At 43.1% G+C, this 21,529-nt stretch overlaps 1 protein-coding gene across 11 annotated transcripts in view; it reads right to left on the bottom strand.

Annotated features, from left to right (window-relative positions):
* Window positions 1-21,529, bottom strand: part of Ttll5 (tubulin tyrosine ligase like 5) — a 228,348-nt gene that overhangs the window by 177,620 nt on the left and 29,199 nt on the right. For 10 of the 11 annotated variants that reach the window (XM_051196360.1, XM_051196363.1, XM_051196362.1 and 7 more), the window contains 5 exons: window positions 15,263-15,332; window positions 14,465-14,549; window positions 3,519-3,620; window positions 1,454-1,545; window positions 275-382 (listed from right to left, as the gene is read on the bottom strand). In XM_051196360.1, coding sequence (XP_051052317.1) covers window positions 275-382; window positions 1,454-1,545; window positions 3,519-3,620; window positions 14,465-14,549; window positions 15,263-15,332 — 457 coding nt within the window. The remainder of the gene's footprint in view (window positions 1-274; window positions 383-1,453; window positions 1,546-3,518; window positions 3,621-14,464; window positions 14,550-15,262; window positions 15,333-21,529) is intronic. The other variant, XM_051196364.1, reaches the window with a different exon arrangement.

Raw genomic sequence — 21,529 nt, 5'->3', positions numbered from 1 at the left:
TCCTGTGCAGCCTATTGCAGACTTTTTCTGAGTGTACTCTGACAGAAAGACTCACACTTTAGCTTCAATCCCCCCCCCCCCCCCCGAAAGTGAGTTACTCCTCCAGAGATTCTGATGAAAATTCACCACTGGCCTCTCGGTAGGATTTGCATCTAGTCTATGCACTTCAGAATGCAAACCTAGGAAGTGCAGACTCCTATAAAATCACTAGGCCCCACTATCTGAGAATCCCAAGACCCTCCTCACAAAACACAAGTGCCTGGCGGCTCCTTACCAAAACAACTACTGCGGTGCGGAACAAAGGTTTTACAGGCAGTGGCGATAGCTAGTTCAGCAGATATTATTGTCTTAATGATCAGGTCTTCCACATGGGCCATCAATGCTGCAAAAACAATCTTTTGTAATGAAAACAGAAACACTACAATGCATGCATTAGTAGGAGCAGATTCCAGGTCACTATACAACTGTAAAAGCATATGTGCTTATTCAAACAGCATCTACATGGCAGTCTTCAGAACAAGTGCTACAGGGCTGGCATGCCATGCATGAGTAAGTGGATGGCCGCGGGTGCAGATGGCTTGTGACAGAGGTACATAGGCTGCAGAAGGAGCCTTCTCTTCCTCTTGCTCTGTCACTCTTTCCCTGTGCACAAAATGTCTATTTTGCACAATACTTCCCATTCTGCTCAAGCCTCAGAACATGTTCTTTTTAACTCCAAGCCCCATACTCAAATCTCGCCCTGTCCATTTTCCAGGTCAGCAACTCGAATGAGAGAGTTCAACTTATGCAAAAAAAAATTTTTTTTTGTTTTGTTTTGTTTTTAGACAGAGTTTCTCTGTGTAACAGCCCTGGCTGTCCTGGAACTCACTGTGTAAACCAGGCTGGCCTCAAACTGTCAGAGAGCCACCTGCATCTGCCTTCTGAGTGCTGGGATTAAAGGCGTGTCACCACTGTCCAGCAACTTAGAAAAATTTAAACCCAGAGCCAATACAGAGATAGGCAATGTGACAGGCAAAATGCCACAGCAGTACAGTGTTAGCAGTACAGTGTTCAAGAAAGATAAACTGAGGACCAAAGAAAGAAGTGATGCTTTTCAAACTAGAAACAAGAAAAGGGATTTGGGGAGGGTTGTAGGAAAAATAGGAACAGTTACCCATTGGCTTCTCAGCAACATCGTCTTGTGAGACACAATAGTAAAATCGTACAAAGAAACAGAGTTGAGGGGCTGGAGAGATGGCTTGGCAGTGTAGAGCACTAACTGCTCTTACAGAGGACCTGCATTTGGTTCCCAGCACCCATGTAGGACAGCTCACAGCCTCCTGTAACTTCAGCTCCAGGGGATCTGATGCCTAACTACTGCCTCTACAGGTACCCATGCAGATTCACAGGCACACCCCCACATAAAAAAGATATATTTAAGTACTGCCTAAAAGGAAAAAGGTATGATACTCACCAGTTGTATCCTTGCCTTCTTGTTTTAGGTACCTAAGCATGGCACTCATGCTCCACTTGTTCCCATAATCCTCCACTTCTGGATCATCACAACTAAAAAGAAAGGAATTGAGGCTACATATGCCAAGAGGCTTGCCTTTCTCTGTGCTTTGAGTGTTTTAGAGAACACACACTTCGCTGATTTCCACCTGGATTTCCCTGGTTCTTTTGTAAGAAATGCTTTCTAACAGTTTTTTTTAAAGGAAGGGAAAATGTCGAGCTTGCTTTTCTGAAGAAGGCAGAGAAGAGATCTAATTCTTCCACATCAAGAATGAGTGAAGATTAAAGGCGTGGCGGTGCATGCCTTTAATCACAGTACTCAGGAGGCAGAGGCAAGTGGATGGATCTCTGTGAGTTCCAGGCCAGCCTGGTCTACAAAGAGACGTCTAGGACAGCCAGGGCTGTTATACAGAAAAACCCTGTCTCAAAAAACCAATAAAAAGAAAAAAGGATTTAAAAAAAAAAAAAAAAAAAAAAACCTTAGTGAAGAAAGGCATGAAAAAATGTGAACAAGCTTAAGAATTGTTATAATAAATTAACAATGGGATTTAACACATGTAGTCTTGTCAGGTGAATGTCACGTGAGGCCAGCATACAACCTCAGGTGCCATTTTCAGACCAGAACTGACTCTGACCTCTTGTCTCTGGAAGTGATAGCTCCTTCCCCACACCTCTCAAGTACCACTGGTGACACTGGAGTGACAGGAAGAGTGCTGGGCATCCCACCGCCACAGAATAATGAATGGGGCAGGCTCCCACGTCCTTTGCCACTGACTTCTCAATCCTTAGCGGCCTCTCCAGTTACATCCCTGCTCATCTCAAAGGGAGGGGCAAGACAGCTTTAAGAAGTTCTGGTGCTGGTCACAGGCCACTCAATGAACCCCTTTCACTTCAGTGACCGCCCCAACACTTCCAGCATCTTCGCTTGCTTGGACCTGCTGGGAACTTATTTTTAGTCTGAGTAGAAAGTGACTGGTTGGGTTTCTTTTCTATTTTTCCACTTTCTGGCAAAATTATCTGGATGAAAGGAAACAAAGCAAAACTAACATTTCCACACAGCTGGGTTGCTACTCCTTTCCACTAGCTCTTCTCTGAGATGGCCTCATTTCTTTAATCCCCCCCCCACTTTTTTCCCCCCATAATCATAGCAGTATATTTTAGAAAACTTTCAGAAGCTACATAAAAGCAAAGAAAAAAAGCTCTAAAAGCTGACTACCCCAATCTTACACTTTGTATTTAAGGAGAGTACCATTTCAGGACATATCTTTGTCTCCTTTCTCAGCAAAAATAAGAAGTTTTAGCTAGCAGACAGGGTTTTGCTGCACGGACTGTGTCAATGCATGTTTCCATTAAATAATACATGGAAAAGATGGTCCTTAGCTCTGATTGCGCACACGCGTCTTTAAGGTGGGACTCAGAGAAATGGGGCTACAAGCGTCGAAGGGTACAAACGATTTCCAAGCTGAAGTACTTACCCCCAAGTCAAGTGGGGGAAAGACAAACGGCAAAGGTGTACTTTGATAGAAGAAGGTGGCCCTCAACCTGGGTGTACCATGGAGAAGCAGCAGAGGCCAAAAGCAAGGCCTCGGCACTGACCCTTGAGAGGCTGGAGAGGCCTCGGGGCCTCAGAGCACTCACTGCTCTTCTAGAGGACCCGTATTCAATTCTCAGCACCCACATGGTGGCTAACGACAATCTGTAACGCTGGTTCCAGGCAATCTGACACTGGCTTGTGGCTTCTGAGGGCGCCAAGCACACACATGGTACATATACACCCAAAATGCCCATAAACACAGACTGGTTTAAAAAAAAAGAAAAAAGAAAGAAAGAAAGAAAGAAAGAAAGAAAGAAAGAAAGAAAGAAAGAAAGAGAAGAGAAGAGAAGAGAAGAGAAGAGAAGAGAAGAGAAGAAAGGGAAAAAGGACTCCTGAGCCTCCAGTGTCACCTAAGTATTCCTGATACTGTGCTCCAGTGCCACCTGTTAGCTCTCCATGTCTCCACCACTCCCAGCCCAGGCGCAGCCAGTACCTCACGTAGTCTCCACTCTTCTTGTTCACACTGTAGTTTGTTAGGTGCATGAACTGGTTCCGAATGTTCTTGGATCCTTGATCATATCGCACAGTTGCAAACCTGACCGGAAGAATGACATAGGTTAAATGGCGGGAACAGTTTCAGCAGAACTGCAGATTGGGGAGATCACAGGAACATGGGGGATATTATCATTATCTTACAAGGAGGTGACAGTATTACCTAACTAATACTGATCTCTTCTAAGTGACAACTCCCATGAGAAGTATGTTCTACACTTTATCACATATCAGTTCAATCCTAAACGCAACTCGTATGAAACAGATTCATGTTACATCTCAATTTCAAATAGATAAAAAACTAAACGTGACACATGAAGACTGAACAGCTTGGTCAGGTGATACACAGGCACTCAGGAGGCAGAGATATTCCTGGTCTACCTAGAGAGTTCCAGATTAGACCCTATGTCCCCCTACCCCACCAAAAAAGGCTTCTCCAAGGTTGCAAACTCTAAAATCTCAAGGATTAACCATTTCTCTTATCCTTTCTACCAATGGAAAGAATGGAAAGTCAAAACACAGTAATTCACAAGCTAGACAACTGTATGGAGCCTGCTACAGCTAGGAAGCTGCAAGAAACACCTAATCAGGGTCCGCAATGTGACCGGAGCAACATTCTCCAGGACAAAGGAAAAATGGTTCAACACAGAGATGTACCGACTTGAAGCACACCAACAGAGAGAACAGCACTGATTCGTGACTTAAGAAGGAAGCACAACATAAACACGGCACAGCACAGGAGAAGCCAACAGCAACTCCATGGCCAGGACTGCTGTTAAGAGAAGATTAAGCATAAACATTCGCCTCTGTACGCAGCAAGCAGGCAGAGAGAAAACTGTCCAGTGATGCTCAGTATCAAAAGGGCCTCAAGACAACAGTTCACATACTGCTAGTGCCATATCACCCTGCTCAAAGTGCTTTTCCCAAGACACCTATCCAAGTGTGTGAAAAAACCTAGAAGGCCACAAGTTTATTTTCATATGATTTACAAATCGTTTACATATGCTTACCCAGACTGTGAAGTCAACATGATTTTTACCACATTAAAGGTCAGGACTTAAAAGATTTTCCTCTTCTCTATTTCTTCTCACCCTCCCCACCATCTCTACTCCTTTAATTCCCTGTACCAGAAATACACAAGAGCCAAAGAAAGAAAAGTAAGAAAAAGGGTGAACCAGGAAACTAAAATAAACAAACATGAGGCCAGGAAAAAGGATGTGGATAACAAGAAAATTTTGACCAGGCATGTATGGCTAAAGAGAATGTGACAAGCATTGTCTATGCTTGAGAAAAACCTCAATTTTTTCAGAAACTTCTGCAAGTTATCATTTAACTCTTTGTCATCTTCATATGATGATTCTCAGAGGAGGTGGAAGTCACTCTGAATTCTTATGAAATACAAGAGGACACAGCATGATCCAGAGACTGCCTGCCTCCAGGAGACATTAACTCACGGTGACACAGCCCTTGTCATTAATTCCCTCAGCAAGTATTGAGTATGAGGGAAAGAAATACTGGTCAGGGAAGGAGATGTCTCTTCTTGGCTGACTCTGCATACTTGACTCAGCCTGCTCGACATAAGAAGTCCAGCAGAAGCACACAGTAGGCTGGATCTGGGGTTCCATGCATTTGCAACCCTACACTCTTTTCAGGAGGGCAGGGCATCTACAAATCATTTTCTTCTTCCTTTCATTGGAATATTTGATTCTAAAACACAGCACGAACAGCATTACAGATGTCACAGAGTGGGCTTCTACAGGGTCTAAGAAACAAGAAAAAAGAATCAAGGCTGAAGAGATATGACAGCAAATGCCAGTTAGGGGAAAAAAAAAAAAAACCGTCTGTTACCTCACAGTCCAAAGAACAATGCACGATACCATACAGAAGAAAGTGAGGCTTAACCAATGAGATCTTACAGCTCTCAAGAAAACCTGGGTTAAACGCAACACATTCATCTCTAATCACATTTGCTTCCTATTGAATAGATGAGAAGTTACCCAACTCTCAGATCTGGTCTCATTAGCTGGTTAACCCTCAAAGATTTGGTCTGGGATGTTTTTTTCTCTGTTTTTGCTTTTAACTTGAATGACTTGGCTAGCTACCTTCTTGTAGCTCCATGAGGAAGACAGTGTGTGGATGGAGAAACAAGCCCTGGGGGACTGCAGGCGGTTATCTATGCAGAGCAATAGCCCATGGTATAAATGTGCAGAACGGGGAACATCTGAGTAGGGAGGTAACCCAGCAAGGCCAAGAGACTGGCTACAAACAAGAAAGCTGAATAAATAAATATGGTAAAGATATTGGGAGACAGCTTTTTCTTTGTTAGAATAGGAGATAAAAATATATAAAACACAAAAGCTAGTTTATACTCTGAATTTTGGAGTAGAGTTCTAAATGCTAATATAACCCCATTTCCTGATGCACAGATATAGAAATAAATGTGGGTAAGCATATGAGAAGAGGAACACACACAGAGACATGTTTCCTAGGTCTCTCTATTGCAAGCCCCAAAACCATGAGACAATCTAGTATCTAAACCTTCCTCCCTTGCAACCCACTCTCTCTTTTGTTTTTTTGGGGTTTTTTTTTTTGTTTGTTTGTTTGTTTTGTTTTGTTTTGCTTTCTTTTTTCAAGACAGAGTTTCTCTGTGTAGTCCTGACTGTCCTGGAGCTAGCTCTACAGACCAGGCTGGCCTGGAACTCACAGAGATCTGCCTGCCTCTTGCTCCCAAGGGCTGGGATTAAAGGCCTGCGACACTGTTTTCCATGACCAGGTAACCAGTGTTCCTTGGAGATAGATGACTGATTCCAGGGTCAGAATAAGATGGGCCTGAAATGTTTTATACTCAAGGTATTATAGAGACATGTGAAAAGGACACAAAAGCCAGCACACAGGGCTCCCAATGGCCAAACCTGGGACAAAAGAGCACGGAAATAAAACAATTTAATGGGAGCTATTAAAGTCAAAATCATTCAGTATGCACTGGTATAAACAAATAAACATATAATCATAAGAAGAAAAACCTTTTCCCCAGAGTAAAATGCTAAATAATACAAATAAAAGGATGATGGAATCTGAGAATCATCATCTGGCAGTAATGGCTGTAATAATTCACTCAAACAACAAATATCAGTAGTTACAAAAGATACTGGTAAAAATGAGATAAGGAATGAGGTTTTAAATGGTTTCAACTACCTCCTCATAAATTCTTGGTAACCACAGGAGGAAGAAAAAGTCACTTTACAATGGAGGAATCTGGAAGGCACTGCCTTAATCAAATACTAAATAATTAGAATGTACCATCAAGTATACTGAAATAGGAATTTACCATCACTTCCGTTGGGATTCTGACCCCAAAAGAACAACCAAAGTTTAATCATGAGAAAATACAGAAAAACCCAAATTGAAGGACAAATTGCAAAATGACTGGCCTGTCATCTTCCAAAACACTGAGGTCAGGAAGTCAGAGAAAACACTGAGGAGCTGCTCCAGACTGCAGGAGGCTAAGGAGCCTTGACAACTGAACTAACTGCCATCCTCAACTGGGCCTTTGGTTCAAAGAATGTGAGTAGGATAATCTAGCAGCACTGAATGGGGTCTCTGGTAGGGCAAAAGGTGGCGCCTTGTATTACTCAGATAGCATAGCTTTTTCACAAGTCCAAATGGTTTCAAATTCAAAGTCGTAAAGGAAATTAGTAAGTTTCCTGTGAATTTGAGAACCACGGAAGACCTGGTCAATCTGAAGGGACCATACCCTCACCCAGCCCTCTGCTTTGACAGCCATGACAGGCTGCAGAAAAGACTCAGCAAGGCAAAGGCCTGTGACTCAGCAATGTGTGCTGAGCTTTTGACCTTCCCCGACCTATCCCGGCCAGATATCCTCCACAGGGCAAGGAAGCAATCAGAAGATAGCTGGTCGGCTCTGGATGTAACAGTGGAGTGCAGAGCATTGCAACCACCCTGAGAGGGCCTGTAGGCCATAGCAACCTACCTGCAGCTACAGCTGGTTAATCAACACATGACAGGTTGCCCAAGCTCAGAAGTGCACCAATCCTGTGACTGCTTCAGACCCCAGACACTCCCCTTGTCCTACCCCAATAAATTCCCTGCCCCATGGTCCTTCTGGCTCCACCCACCATGTTGAAGGGATAGAGGACCTGAGTTAATACAGGTCCTCTATCCCTTAATTAAAGACTCTTTGCTTTTGCATCATATCGAGTCTCCTGGTGATTCTGGGGTTCAGAATTTGGGCACAACAATTCCACTTGGGATTACTTTGCAGCACAAGAGCCTTCAGACAGGAGCAGCTGCTCTCCCACGCTCCAGGGCTGAGTAGCTTCCCTCTGGGAATGCACCATGAGCACTTAGGTTTGAACCTGAAAGGTTCACCACAATTTCCCTGTTGACAAGCTAGAGGAAACAACTGTTTACAAGGTAAATCAGAGGCAAATCCACAGACATTCACCCTGAAATGGCTGAAAGTCACACAATGATAAGTGCCTAACCTCCCTCTGAAGGAGATCAAGATTTCAGACAGCTGGGCCCTCCTATAGTCTCTCAGTATAGAAGCACACTCAGGGCAGGCCCAAACTCAATGGTATTTTGGTTTTTTTTTTTTTTTTTTTTTTTTTTTTTGAGGGGGGTGTCTCATATTGTTTGGTTTGGTTTGTTGGTTTGTTTGTTTTTCTAAGACAGGGTTTTTCCTGTGCAGTCCTGTCTGACCTAGAGCTCAACTCTGCAAACTAGGCTGTCCTGGAACTCACAGATCCTCCTGCCTCTGCCTCCGAAGTGCTGGGTTTAAAGGCATGTGCCACCACTGCCTGGCTCCAATTTTGTGTTTTTGTAGACTTTGTTGGTGTGCCTGTTTCTTGTGATTTTTCTTTGTTGTTGTCTTTTAATACTAGTCTGATTTTTATTTTATTTATTTATTTTGCCTGTCTGTTTTCTAAATAGAGAGAAAGAGGTCATGGAGTTGGATAGATAAGGTGGTGGGGAGGGTCTAGCTGAAGATGGGGAAGGGGAAACAGTGATCTGTATATATTTTATGAAAAAAATTAGTGCTATTCAAGAGAGAGGAGGAGGGGAAGAGAGAGGGGGGGTGGCTTAATCAGAAATGACAATTGTCCACCCACCAAATCTGAAGATCTGAGTTAGATATCTGGGATCCACAAGGAAGGAGAGAAGCAATTCCCTCAAGTTGTTCTCTGACATCCATATATGCACTATGATGCATGTGCACACAGACAGACAGATGAATGTAATTAAAAAAAATAATAAGACTTAAGAAAGCCCACACAGCAGCATTTCGTATCCTTGACCATTAACATTACGTCAAGAAAAGATAAGGATAGGATCTTACTGTCTTAGATATTAATCTGTAAACAAATGTGGGCTATCTACTCTGAAAACAAAGTCTTAAAGCTACACTTTTTCTTTTGTAATGTTTCTCACTTGGAATCAGGATTTCTCTGAAATGTAAGTATGTGTGTGAAGAAAGAGCTGTAGTAGTAAGCACAGACAAGAGGCTTCAAACAATAGTTTGACAACTTTCCACTTTACAATGGTGTAAGAAAAATCTGCATTCTGAAGAAATCACATTCTGAATTCTGAATGTTGACTGTTTCCCATACTAGTAATATGCACTGGTACTATCTTGTAACCCTAAGCATTATAGTAAGCTGTAGCCAGTCACCCACACCATCAGAAGGCTAACAACTGATATGCAACAGTAAGCCATATTGCTAAGCTAACATGCCTGGTAGGCACCCACATGGCAGCTCATAACCACCTATAACCCCAGAATCTTTTTTCTGGCCTCCTCCAGCACTGCATGTATGTAGTACACTAACACATGAAATAAAAACAATAAAATCTTTTTAAAATGCACTTTCCAATTGATGGTATTTTCAACTTAAGGGACTAGAGTTAGACAGATACACTTGATAGGCAGACAGGCAGGAAGATTGGCCATGACTAGGAAACAAAGATAACAAACTTCTAGCTTCTTCCTGATGCTTCTGACCAAACACAAAAGCCCTGCAAGCCTTTCCCTCCACCACTAGAACCCAGTAGGCTGTGGACCAGTTTGATAGTTCAAGGTCCTAGAGTTCAAGGCAAAATCGGGACATGTTTATACCCAAAACTTGTGGGGCTATCTTTGTTCCAACTGAGCAATTCAGATAGGAAGAGACTCCTCAAAGACCCTAAAAGTCCCCAGCCATTGAGGAGACACTGAGGAGAGAGCAGGCTTTGGCTACACACACCTCTATTGGGCTCTGCAGTATCTTTCTCGGCATGTGCCTTACTGAATGTGTTGTCTCACCCCTAATAAAGGCCTTTTTTTACAGGCTGATTCTGGGGGCTGTGTCTGAGATTTCTCCTGATGCTACTTGTTGTACTGGATATTTGAGAGTTTGTTTGTTTTGTTTTTTCCTGCCTTTTAATTCTTTAACTGATGGGGGTGGGTGCTGAGGGAAGGGGAAGGGGGGGCAGACTCGTAAATGGTAACAAATTGATTATGGCTATGTTGGAACATAACTCCATGGTAACTCAAGAAGCATCTGTGAATTTCAAAACCTTTACCAATATGGAAGCAAGCACAAAACAAAACAAAACAAAAAAACAGTGAGATCTTACATACTCTCCTCCCCTATAAAAACTGTATGTGGCCCTAAGCACCTGACAGCATACATTCTTATGATCACAGTCGTGGAGCCCAGATGTAGAAGAGTTAAGCACTCAACTTGGTTGATGCATTTTCTACATTCAGAACAAATGCCCAAAGAAAGGAGATTGTAATAGTGGCACAGGCGTTGTCTTTAGCAGATACAGCTATCCTGAGCAGAGGCCTGGGCAATGAGGCTTCACCTCAGGCACCCTTGCCAGAAGCCACTGGTTTCATCCTAGCCTGACCTAGAAAAATCTTATGGAAGAGAACAAGAGGTCCAAGAGTGCTCAGAGCTGCTGTCGACCAGCTGCAGCAGGGAAGCTGCCAAATGCTGCAGTGACTGGGCAGCGCCCTGCCCTGCCCTGCCCTGCAGAGCGTCTGGGAGGGGATTACCAGCCCGATCCTGTCCTCAGAGCCAGCAATGACTCAAACTTCACAAACAGCAAGGGCCTGCCAGGGAGACTGACAGTGAGGCTAGGAAGGGCTTCTCCCCATTGCTGGTGTCTCTTCCCCCAATTTGCTGCTGTGGCAGATTCTGGACAGTGTGCAGCCTGTGAGGTAATCTGAATTCCTTGGCAATCACCAAGTACCTGAATTCTTTCAAAACCACAGGAATCCAGCACAGAAAAGGTAAATATTCCCCCCCAGAGCCAGTGTTAATTAGCAAGCAAAGCTACTGAAGAAGGGCCTTGGGGTGGGGGGAGCAAGGCATTACCAATGATTTGGGGTCTTTTCTGTATTCCCAGGAGGTAATATGGCTGGGGAGAACTGATGGCAAAGCTGCAAATGGCCAGCGCCACAAGAGGCCCTTTCAGTCTCCTCCCACTTCCACCACAGCCGGGTGCCACCCTCAGAGCCCCCCAAGGACACTTCCATGAGCTCGTGCTACCTTTCTTTGAGTCACTGACAACACATATGGTTTTCAAGTCAAGGTCGTTTTATTAAAGAAAGAAAGAAAGAAAGAAAGAAAGAAAGAAAGAAAGAAAGAAAGAAAGAAAGAAGAAAGAAAAAGAAAGAAAAAAGTAAGGAAGAAAGAGAAATCTTGTTTCAGTGCAAATTTAGCTATTAGCTTTGTCTCAAAAAGGACTGTCTCAAATCATTTATATCCCAGATTGGATCGTTCTAAAGTTGTAAAATCCAGAACAAAGCCTTTTGGATTCTACTCCTGATATAAAAATGTATCTCCACCATTTTGGTGAGAACATCCCTCTCTTTAGAAATGCAATGTCTCCTTTTTTACTAGTTCAAAATAGCAGCTTACACAGGGATACTACAGCAGGAGCCTGCACAGGGATGCTACAGCAGAAGAAGCCTACAAGGGGGCGGGAGCGGGGGGTGGTGGTGGTGTCTAAAGCACACAGAGCAGAAGCATGACCACCAGGACCATGAGATAGGCAATTTCACTTTAATATCTCTTCAAGACTTTACCAACATAAAACAAACAGTGAATAGGAGCTGGACAGATGGCTCAGTGGTTAACAGCACTTGTTGCTTTTGCAAAGGATCTGGGTTCAGTTCCCAGCACCTACACAATAGTTCAAACCATCTCTAAGTTCAAGAGGATCCAATGCCCTCCTCTACCTCTGCATCACTGAATATATATATATATATACACACATATACACATATATATGTATACAGGTAAACACTCTTAGACATAAATAAACAGTGAGCAGTCTGCTTTTTGTGTGACTAAAACAAAGACAAATGAAAAGGTTTCAAAAGGAAGGGGATTTACACAAAATAGCCTACTTCACAACGCAATGAACTCCGTAAAGTGAACTTTCAGTCTCTCCCAGCATTAATTTGAAACTCCCAACAAAAATGACAGGGTATAAAAGCCTAAAGAAGGAAACTAATTATTTTTGCCTCCAGGTCTGTCTCTTTAGGAAAGATTATGGTTTTCCTTCTCGTCTCCAAGTAAAGCAGCCTGATGATCTCATCCCAAACTGATTACCTTCAGTTATGTCTACACAAAACACACGTGACCCAAGATTAGCAGGAGCTGCAGGTGCGGAGGAGCTGTAGACAGATGCTGAACGTAATGACACAGCTGAACGCACTCTGAGGACTGTAAGGCGAGTGCATGCCAAGATAAACAGTGACTACATAGGCACACTGAAGAACCTGCACAGAACGGCGTCTCGTATGTCTGGGCGAACGGCTCAAGATAATGCACGGATATGCCCACTGTGATAAGGACTTCACATCCACCTAGGTTTTGGGCGAATCCACCAAAGACCTGGAATTTTTTCTTTTCCTTTCTTGGTTCAATGGGCTGAGTATTTAAAAAGCTATTTTGCTGACAGCAAGGAAAAGCGTCCACTGACCATATAAATGTGTATGCACACGAACATGCCAGCTCCTGCTGGAAACAGGCAACTGTCATGAATTCAGTAGCTCTGACATCTAACCAGAGTTATTTACACATGTGAAGCAAACTGTAACGAATGCTAGTATTGCTCCCATTTTATGCTCAGAACCATAAAAATGCAAAAACTACGTAAAATTTTACTCACAGTGAGGGCTACAAATACCTGTGGGATATAATACAAAATATATTGGTATGACACCCTTGAGAAACAGCTGTGCATAAGTATCTTCTCTCTCCCAGAAGGCTAAGCAGGACCAAGGACAGGAGCTGGGGTGAGGATGGATGGAGTAGGGATAATGGAGAGGCTCACTGCACAAGAGAGGGAAGGCTCAGAAGTCTCACTCTGAAATCACACTCCACCAATGGGGGATGTCCACCGCACCCTATCTTCTGAAGAAGCAAGGGGTATTTTACCTTCTCTCTGTTCTAGACAATATGGAAACTAGGCTTTGATATTCATATTGGTCTCCTTTCTATGTAGATTTCAAAATACAGGAGCTCATATCCATAAATGCCACAGAAAATGTCTTCCTTATGACAACCCAATTAGAGCTCATAGTTCATGTGCAATGTCTGGTCCAGGCCTTTATTCAACCGGGAAACGTTTTACTTTTCTCCTTCTCAGTTTTCAAGGGACAAGAGGGCAAGACGATGGAGTATCAGTAGCCTCCAGTGCTCCCAAGGCTCCAACTCATAAATCTTAGTTAAAAAATATGACAGAACTTATAAAAGCTGTCATTGCCACCTAGAGGTGAAGGGAAGACACGGCTCAGCCAGCAAGCGTTTGGTTAGTTCCTTCACTGAACTAATGGAAAACAGAAAACTCAGTTGTCACAGTACTGTAGAGCCTGTCAAAGCCATAGACAAGTACTGGAGAGTTCTGTGAGGACAGGGATTAATCTGTTTTCTTTATTAAAAAAAATTAGTTATCCTTATTTTCTTCATGTAGTCTCTATTTTCAAAATGAATTTTCTAACACCAGGAACATGCCTAGACTGATTTGCAGTTTACTATGTCTGCTCACAGATGCAGAGCTCCCTCTAGACTACTACCCACTATCCATCCCATCAAGGCCATGCCAGCTGGTTAAGAAAAAAAAGAAAAAAAGAAAGGAAAAGGACCACACAACAAAGTTACACACTTTTTTAAATAGCTTAAAGTATTTATAGAAATTGTTCCCTGTAAGTCTTTGTGGGTTTGGAAGACAACAGGCCAAATTATTACAAATTTAAACTTAATTCCGTTGACAGACACTACCTCAAAACCTACTAAGCATGCCAAGAAAACTGTACTCACAACCACTGCGAAATATGTAACTTGTACATTAAGGGGCGAGAGCTGTGAATACCCCATAAATATGAGAACACAACTATTCAATGAGACCCGATCCCCATCATGAGAGCTCAAAAAAGTCTCTACTGCCCCCTGCTTATGCGAAGCTGTTTCTTCTGCTGCGAAGCAGCACAGGTGTTGTTGCAGTGGGTGTTAACATTACGTACCTAGTGTATGACAAGTAAATTAAATGAGCCTTTTATTTTTTCCCTTTGAAATCTACTCTGAAAAACATTGCAAATTTTAATACCCTTCGGTCCTCAGAACAACCCTCACTGCATGAAATTACCCTGTCCTCTACACCTGAAGAAATGTGTGTCTCCACATTCTTTGTGGTGACCTGCAAGTGGACCTGTAGAGTACCAAGACTGCTTCCATCACTGAAGTCAATCTGAGTACACACTAGTTCCCTGGGCTGAACCTAACAGAAAGAAGCAGCCTGGTCTTAGAGACCTTTTGTAGTGGGTCCACTCTACCATACCCAGCGGTCCCTCCACCTAAGAAAGCCTCTTACCTAGCCAGTCCTTCCTCATAGAGATAGATGACAAGGGGATCATAGGAAGTCACGAGCACGTAGAGGCGCACGTCGAACTTGAAATCTAGGAAGAAAGAAAGATGGGAGTCACAAGAAAAGTCTGTTTCCTGTTGTGATGACCAGGACACACAACCAAGGGCTATGGAAGGATGGCGATCCTTTTCACATAAAGCACACAATATATACAGCTTGCATTTTAAGACTAAAGAATTGCTCACACTGTGATACGCAGGACAGTTGGCTAAATACACTCAGTGTGATGTCAGAACATGTCCAAGAAAAGTCCTGTGAGGAGATTTCTGAGTGCTTGTGAAAAAACTCCAAGAAACCAAGGCAAGTGTCTTGTGATCTCTGTTTCTTCAAATGTTCTTAGATTATACTTTCTTGCAACTCCCAGGTAGTAGTGAATTTACTTCAGATTATTCATTACAACTGGCTTTTATGTTTATATGGCTCTATGGAAAAACATTTCTTTGCCATGTGCAGCTTGCCCTCCACAGATACCACATGTGTGCATGAGTGAGTGAGTGAGTGAGTGTGTGTGTGTGTGTGTGTGTGTGTGTGTGTGTGTGTGTGTGTGTGTAAGCATGAACACATAAGCAGTATCTCTCCTAATTTCAGTTTCAAAAGGATGGTAAAATACCGTCCTCATCTCTGCAACCATCTGTACCTAAAATGTCAGACTTGCTTTAAAAGATTTACTAGAAAGGACTATGGAGAGGTTACAAAGCTGAGCAAGATCCAGCCCAATCTAGTCAGGAATCAATCACAACTCACCATCTATGAGCAGGGGGTTGTTAATGTAACGGGAGACTAAGATGTTCTCTTCCAGGGAAATCTGGTTTGGCTGTTGAGTAAACAGAAAGAAATGAAAAGGGAGAATTCCAAAAATGTATAGTGAGGGGGGCAAAGTTCTTAACCTTTTAAGAAATGATACTATGGAAAAACCCATAACATTCGGCTAGCCATATGACATACCACTGTGGGCATCCAATTACAATAAGGAAAAATTTACATAGCACCTCACATAACAAATGCAGCTAAATAGCTTTAAAGATTTATGTGCATGATATGAAATAGTTATTTGACAAGAAAATAAGATCTGCTTAAAAAAATAAAAAGTTGCTTCTTTTAAAATATAAAGGCAAACAGAAGTTTTAAAACACTACACTATCCCCAATGCACCTCTCACTAAATTGTTCTGGAAGTCACAGATGCACAATGGAGCATGGCATTCCCAGTGAGATGGAGTGGATGCTTGATTCACTTAAGTCACTTGCTAAACAACTGTGTGTAAAGACTGAATTACATTGTTTAAAGATCTCGCCAATAGGGAAAAACTTTTTATATAAGAAACAGTGGGTACTGCTGTAAAGACTGGGTACTCAGTAATGAAGAAAACAGAAACAACTATCCCCTCACAAAACTTCAGAGTCAGCTGCTCCTTTCCCCGAAAGGGTTTACAGTTTCGGGTTAGAATGGCAAGATGTAGACTCTAACGGGACACAGAGAAGCAGCTTCACAAATACAAGATGTCAAACTGCCAAAGGGGCCAGTCCGGAGGGCTGTGACAGGAAGGCCAGCCCTGGCCAGGAGAAGAGCAGATACAGAAGTAAGCAGTGGAAGCCTAGGGTGTGTGGGGTAGAAAAGGAGGCCACTGTCACTTGAGAAGTCCAGCAGATTCACAGGCCTGGAGCTAAAAGCTGTAACTGGGAAATGGCTGAAAGGGGTGGGGAGAACAGAAGGGAGGGAGTCTTTTGGCACAGGGATTTGAACTGGCAAGGGGAGTTGAGATTTCATATGGTGGGAAGCAGGAAGTTATTGCAGACTCCACATGGAGGAAGCAGGAAGATACATCCCAAACAGAACAATTGCATGCAGTATTAGATTAAGACAGAAAAATCAACTGCAAGTCAGTACAGATGGGCAAGAAGCTCCAAACTGTCAATGGCAACAATAGCAATTATGAGATTAACTATAGTAGCTGCTTGGAAATAACTAGCAACATTTGCAGAAATAAGTACAGTTTAATAGAGGTCCTGAGCATTTACCATGTGCCAAGAACTGTTCTTAGCATGTCCGGAGTATTATTTTATCCCCACCCAACCCCAGGGCAGGTATAGCACCATGCACATCCTACAGATGAAGGCCAATCCGTGGAGGGATGTGCTCTGTCCCAGGGCTGGAAGCACTATAGCTGCAATCACTGGAGCTGGGCGGTGGCTTGGAAGCTTCCCCTGCAAACTCTGTTCATGCTGCACAAAATAACTGTGCCCAAATCCAAATGTCTGTAACAAGGCAGTTCCTAGCACAACTACTACTGCTCTTATCTCAAAGGCACACTGCAGCTTTTACAACCCATCTCTGTATCAAATGAAATCATCCCATTTCCTGATGCCTTTACACTTCTTGATCAGTCTGTCACAAGTACTATCTCCATTTCCAAGTCAGTGAGTAAGAACACGTGTCATCCCTAGAAAAGCAATAAAGCTGCAGGCTGTGTTCCATACATGAAGCTAATCAGTCACACCCTGCGGCACCTATAGGCTATAACTGAGCTACAACTACAGACAACACCTGAGAAACGCCTATGGGCTACGAAAGTACATGACTGGTACCCACCTGTCCTCTGTACCAGGGAATACACTGGTGGTGGCTCTCCACTCCGGGACATAGCTAGTGCCCATGCCTACTTCCTCTGTTTAGCCACTGAACTATGCATGACATCACCTGCCAGTTGAGACTCTTTGGTACTTGCTCAGCTGTCTTCCCTCTCATCCCTTTCTGCACGAGGAAAATGGAAAGCTCACAGACTAAAGGGCTATTTGAAAATGGTTCCTTTGCCTACTACTGTACATTAAAAGCCCAAGTAATAAATGTTTTTGACAACCTTAAGTGTGTTTCCTATTCACTAATCCTCAGTTAACTAATTGGAAAATACTCCCACTTCAAGGTAGAATTTCTTTCCAAAGTATGTATGTATATATATATATATATATATATATATATATATATATTAAAAAAAAGGCAGGCTAATTCAGGAATCAGAATTGCTGTGGAAATTAGAAATATATCTATTTTAAGATCCTAACTAGATCTTAAGAGTCAAGCTTGTGGTACTTGTTAAAATGCTACAGAGTACAAAAGCATGGTGGTCAGGAGGATCTCTGGAACCAGGGACCTCAGCTACAACCCTGACTACCACTTACTAAGAAAACAGTGACTGTCCCATGGGGTTCGTACAAAGAGTAATCTTATTAGGAGATTCTATTTGGAAGACAAATGGAGGGTGCAGGTTAAATGCTCAAGAAATGCCAGCTGGTGCTGGCATTGCTGGTACACACCTTTAGTCCCAGCCCTCAAAAGGCAGAGGCAGGAGAATCTCTCTAAGTTCTAGACCAGTCTGAGTACACGGTGAGTTCCAGGTTAGCCCTGCACAAGGAGGGCAGGGGTGAAGAGTGAACCTAAATCTTTTGGTACTTCCCAATCACAGGGTGTCTATTAATAGAACCATGGGTAACGGATGACACAAGGATAACGGAATTAGACCTCAGTGGTGAAGTTCACACCTTAATCAGAAAACACCAGGTCTCCCCCCACCTCAACTCCAGTATCATGAGTTGGAGAAGTATGGCATTTGGTCAGGTTACTGGAGAAGCTTTCTTTCTTTATGCTGCATTTCTAGAGAGGAGCACACCATTAAGAACCATGTCAACCAAGCCACTGAGATGCTTCACTCTGTAGGAGCTTACAATGCTCTCCTCAGTGTTACACAAAACCAAACTTTTTCTTTCCTTTTTTCTGCTCTCCTTGTGGTTAAAAAAAAAAAAAAAAAAAAAAAAAAAAAAAAAAAAGTTGCTTTTGTGGCTTTTTCCCAAGAGGTTATGACAACCACAGGGAAGTTTTACTAATAGGTCTTCTCATGCTAGTGGGAATGTAGGGAATAGCATTTTCATTTGACCCTAACATCCATCTCTAGCTCCCTGCCACAGTCCCTCCCCGACTTCTCTGAGCTGTGCACCCTCTCTGCCTCTCTCTCCTTCCCCCTCAACTCTGAAAGAAAAGCAGGCAGCAGCCTTGGAAAGAGTTACTTCATCCAGTTGGCTAATGGGTCACATATTCCAGGGAAAGGGTCCAGGGATGGAAAGGAAGGGGTGGTTAAGGAGAGAGGAAGATTAACAGTGCAGTTTGTAGGTCTGGGTAAAAGGTGATAAAATTCCAGTTTCGGGGTGAAATGGGAGTATGTTCCCATTAGACCCACATGTTACCAGCTCCCCTGTGCAGGCTGGCATCTGCCCAGGCTTCTGTCTGGCACCTCCACTAAATACCTAAAACAATCCAATTCATTCCAAAGCTTCTCCAGTTTGGGGGGGGGGCAGCTGGCAAAGGTCTAGCCAAGTACTTTGATCTGTGCAGGGGGTCTCAAGGGACTGAGCCCATGGAGAGGTGGGAGGGAGAAAGCGACTCTTACATAGGCTGCCAAACGTGCATTCCCTAAAGACGCGTCATTCCTTTTATGAGCCTTAGCCTCAGTGAAAGGTTGGAGCAAGAGGCTCCCAGCTTCGTTAAGGAAAGTGTAGCTTTTCTATTCTTTATGATGTTAGCTTTAAAAGAACAAATCACTAGGGCAAAAGATCATTCCAAAAGGAAAAAAAGCCCCAGATGAGCTGGGAATAGATCCTATTCTCTTTGACTCGTGTCTAAGAAAATAAAAAGCAAACTTGAACCGTAGCTGACTCTCAATAGCAATTCCATTTGGCAGCTAAAACCCAAACCCAAACTTGCGCCGTCCTTGCGATTCAAACAACACTGCACTCCTGGCAAGGGGCTGAAGGCAGGACTGTCGGATAGGAGCTTTATGCCAAGGTCATGGAGACAAGAGCGAGCTGAGGCATACCAGCATGTTTTATGTCACACAAGTCCCAGGGCTGAGGGGCTCCAGGTAACAGAGCCTGTGGCTGGGGCCTGAGCTGTAGTAGCAGCTTTGTCTGAGTTTAAGTCTATCACTTCTCTGGTGAGAAAGGTCTGGCCATAACTGTTTACTGTACAGTTTTGGATCCAGACTGATCCTGAAGACTTTCCAAAGTGCAAAACTTCAGAAAGTTCATTTCTGCACACATAGAAAACAGCTCAATGTGAAAAAAAATAACTGGGGAAGTCAAGATGGGAGTACTGACTACACACACACACACACACACACACACACACACACACACACACGATGTATCTACCCCAACCTCCCCTTTCTAGAGCTCACTGGAATGACAGAAAGGATATTTTCAAAAGAATGAAATAATAACAAAGGCTAAGAAAAAAAAAAAAAAAAAAAAAAGCAAAAGGAGCCAGAATAGATCAAAAGTCTAAGTAAATCTTCAAAGACAGGGAGGAGATAAGATCAAGGGAAAAAATAAAAACAGAGCAGAGCAGAGCAGAGAAAGCTCCAGCCCCAAACTCCAGGTAATGAAGATTCCCAAGGAGGCTCCTGCAAAGGTGTAGGCTGGCAGTTAGATAGCAAGACCAGAGTGGGGTGGGCCAAGGATCCAGTCAGATTCGTTCCCACAGCACGGGCCTAGTAAGGCCTCGGGAGTTCTCCAACAACCCAAGCAGTAGCATGCACATCGGGGCATCAAATCTCAAATGGTGTTTACAAGGACACTTGGTATAGGTACAGGGTTCTCATGGAGGAGAAAAGAGCCCGAAGCCACTCTATCCCCAAGAGACATTAAAAAGAGAGGGCAAAACTGCTTTGCCCAAGACGGAACTCACCATAAACTTCTCCTCACCACCACTAAAAGAGAGCTCTCCCTACTGCAGAAGGTAAAAGGCATGCTCTTCACCCAAACCCAAAGCTGATGGTCAGCATCCTTCATACAAGGAGAGGTCACGGGGGGAGGGGCACAACATTACATCATAGGGACGCCCACACAGCCTCTAATTTCATTTATAAAATGGCTAATAACTAAGGATTCTTAAATTTGAGAAAAAAGAAAGACAATCTCAATAAAAAAGGCCACAACAGAAGGGCGTTTCAATAACATTTCAATGGTACCCTCAAAAATGTGGGTATCTACTGTACAATGATAAATAAGAGTAAAGATGAAAATCAGGAAATTAAGTAGATAGCTAGTGGAGGAAAGACCCAGGGCTCTTCAAAAGGGAGACAAGAGGAGACGCCTAGGAGACACCTTAGTAGATAAATGGCCCTCAGAACTGGTGGACATGCCCAGTGAGTGCAGTATGAGACTGACTGGAAGTAGTCCAGCCTTGGAAAGCGGAAACGGAATCCCCAGAGCAATGAACATGGGCAAATGCGGAGCTTGACGCAAAGACCCTGCTTCAGAGAATAAGATGGAAGAACAATCAAAAAAGATGCCAGATACCAATCTTGGGCCTCCACAGGCACACACAGGCACGCGCGCGCGCACACACACACATACACACACACACACACACACACACACATGCACGCACGCATGCACGCACGCGCCCATGCAGAAAACATACAAATATGCACGCACCACACAAATATTCACCTGAAAAAAATAGAAAAAAGAAGACATAAACAAAAAGAATACTTTCCTCTCAAGTAAAGGCCCACCAAATGTCTAGAAGAAAAAAAGTTTGGGCTTAAATCCTTGTTAAATTTCACAATCCTAATACTGTTGTCTATCTATTTCTACTGAGGGAGGGAAAAACTGTATCAGTTATTAAAAATACTTAAAAATGGCATACAATTTAGATTTAAAAATCTAAAAGCAAAAACTAATTAAACTTAAGAGATGAACTATGGAAGGGCAGGCAGAAGTGATACAGGTGTGATAAATGTAAAACAGGGAATACCAGACACAGTAAGAATCGGAAAAAAGAAGAAATATAAAATCAGCTGTGTTATGGTAAGTCCAGCAAGTGAGACTGGATTTGGCATTTTATTTGCTTACTCTGTATATGCATTTTATTATTGTTGTTGTTATTGTTATTATTATTGTTGTGGCACTGAGGATTGACCCCAGAGCCTCCTGCGTTCTAGACAAGGCCTCTTAGCAC

The sequence above is a fragment of the Phodopus roborovskii genome, unplaced genomic scaffold, assembly GCF_943737965.1.
Source record: "Phodopus roborovskii unplaced genomic scaffold, PHOROB, whole genome shotgun sequence".
Lineage (NCBI taxonomy): Eukaryota > Metazoa > Chordata > Mammalia > Rodentia > Cricetidae > Phodopus > Phodopus roborovskii.
Note: the sequence above shows the minus strand (reverse complement) of the source record. Positions and strands in the feature narration are given on the sequence as shown.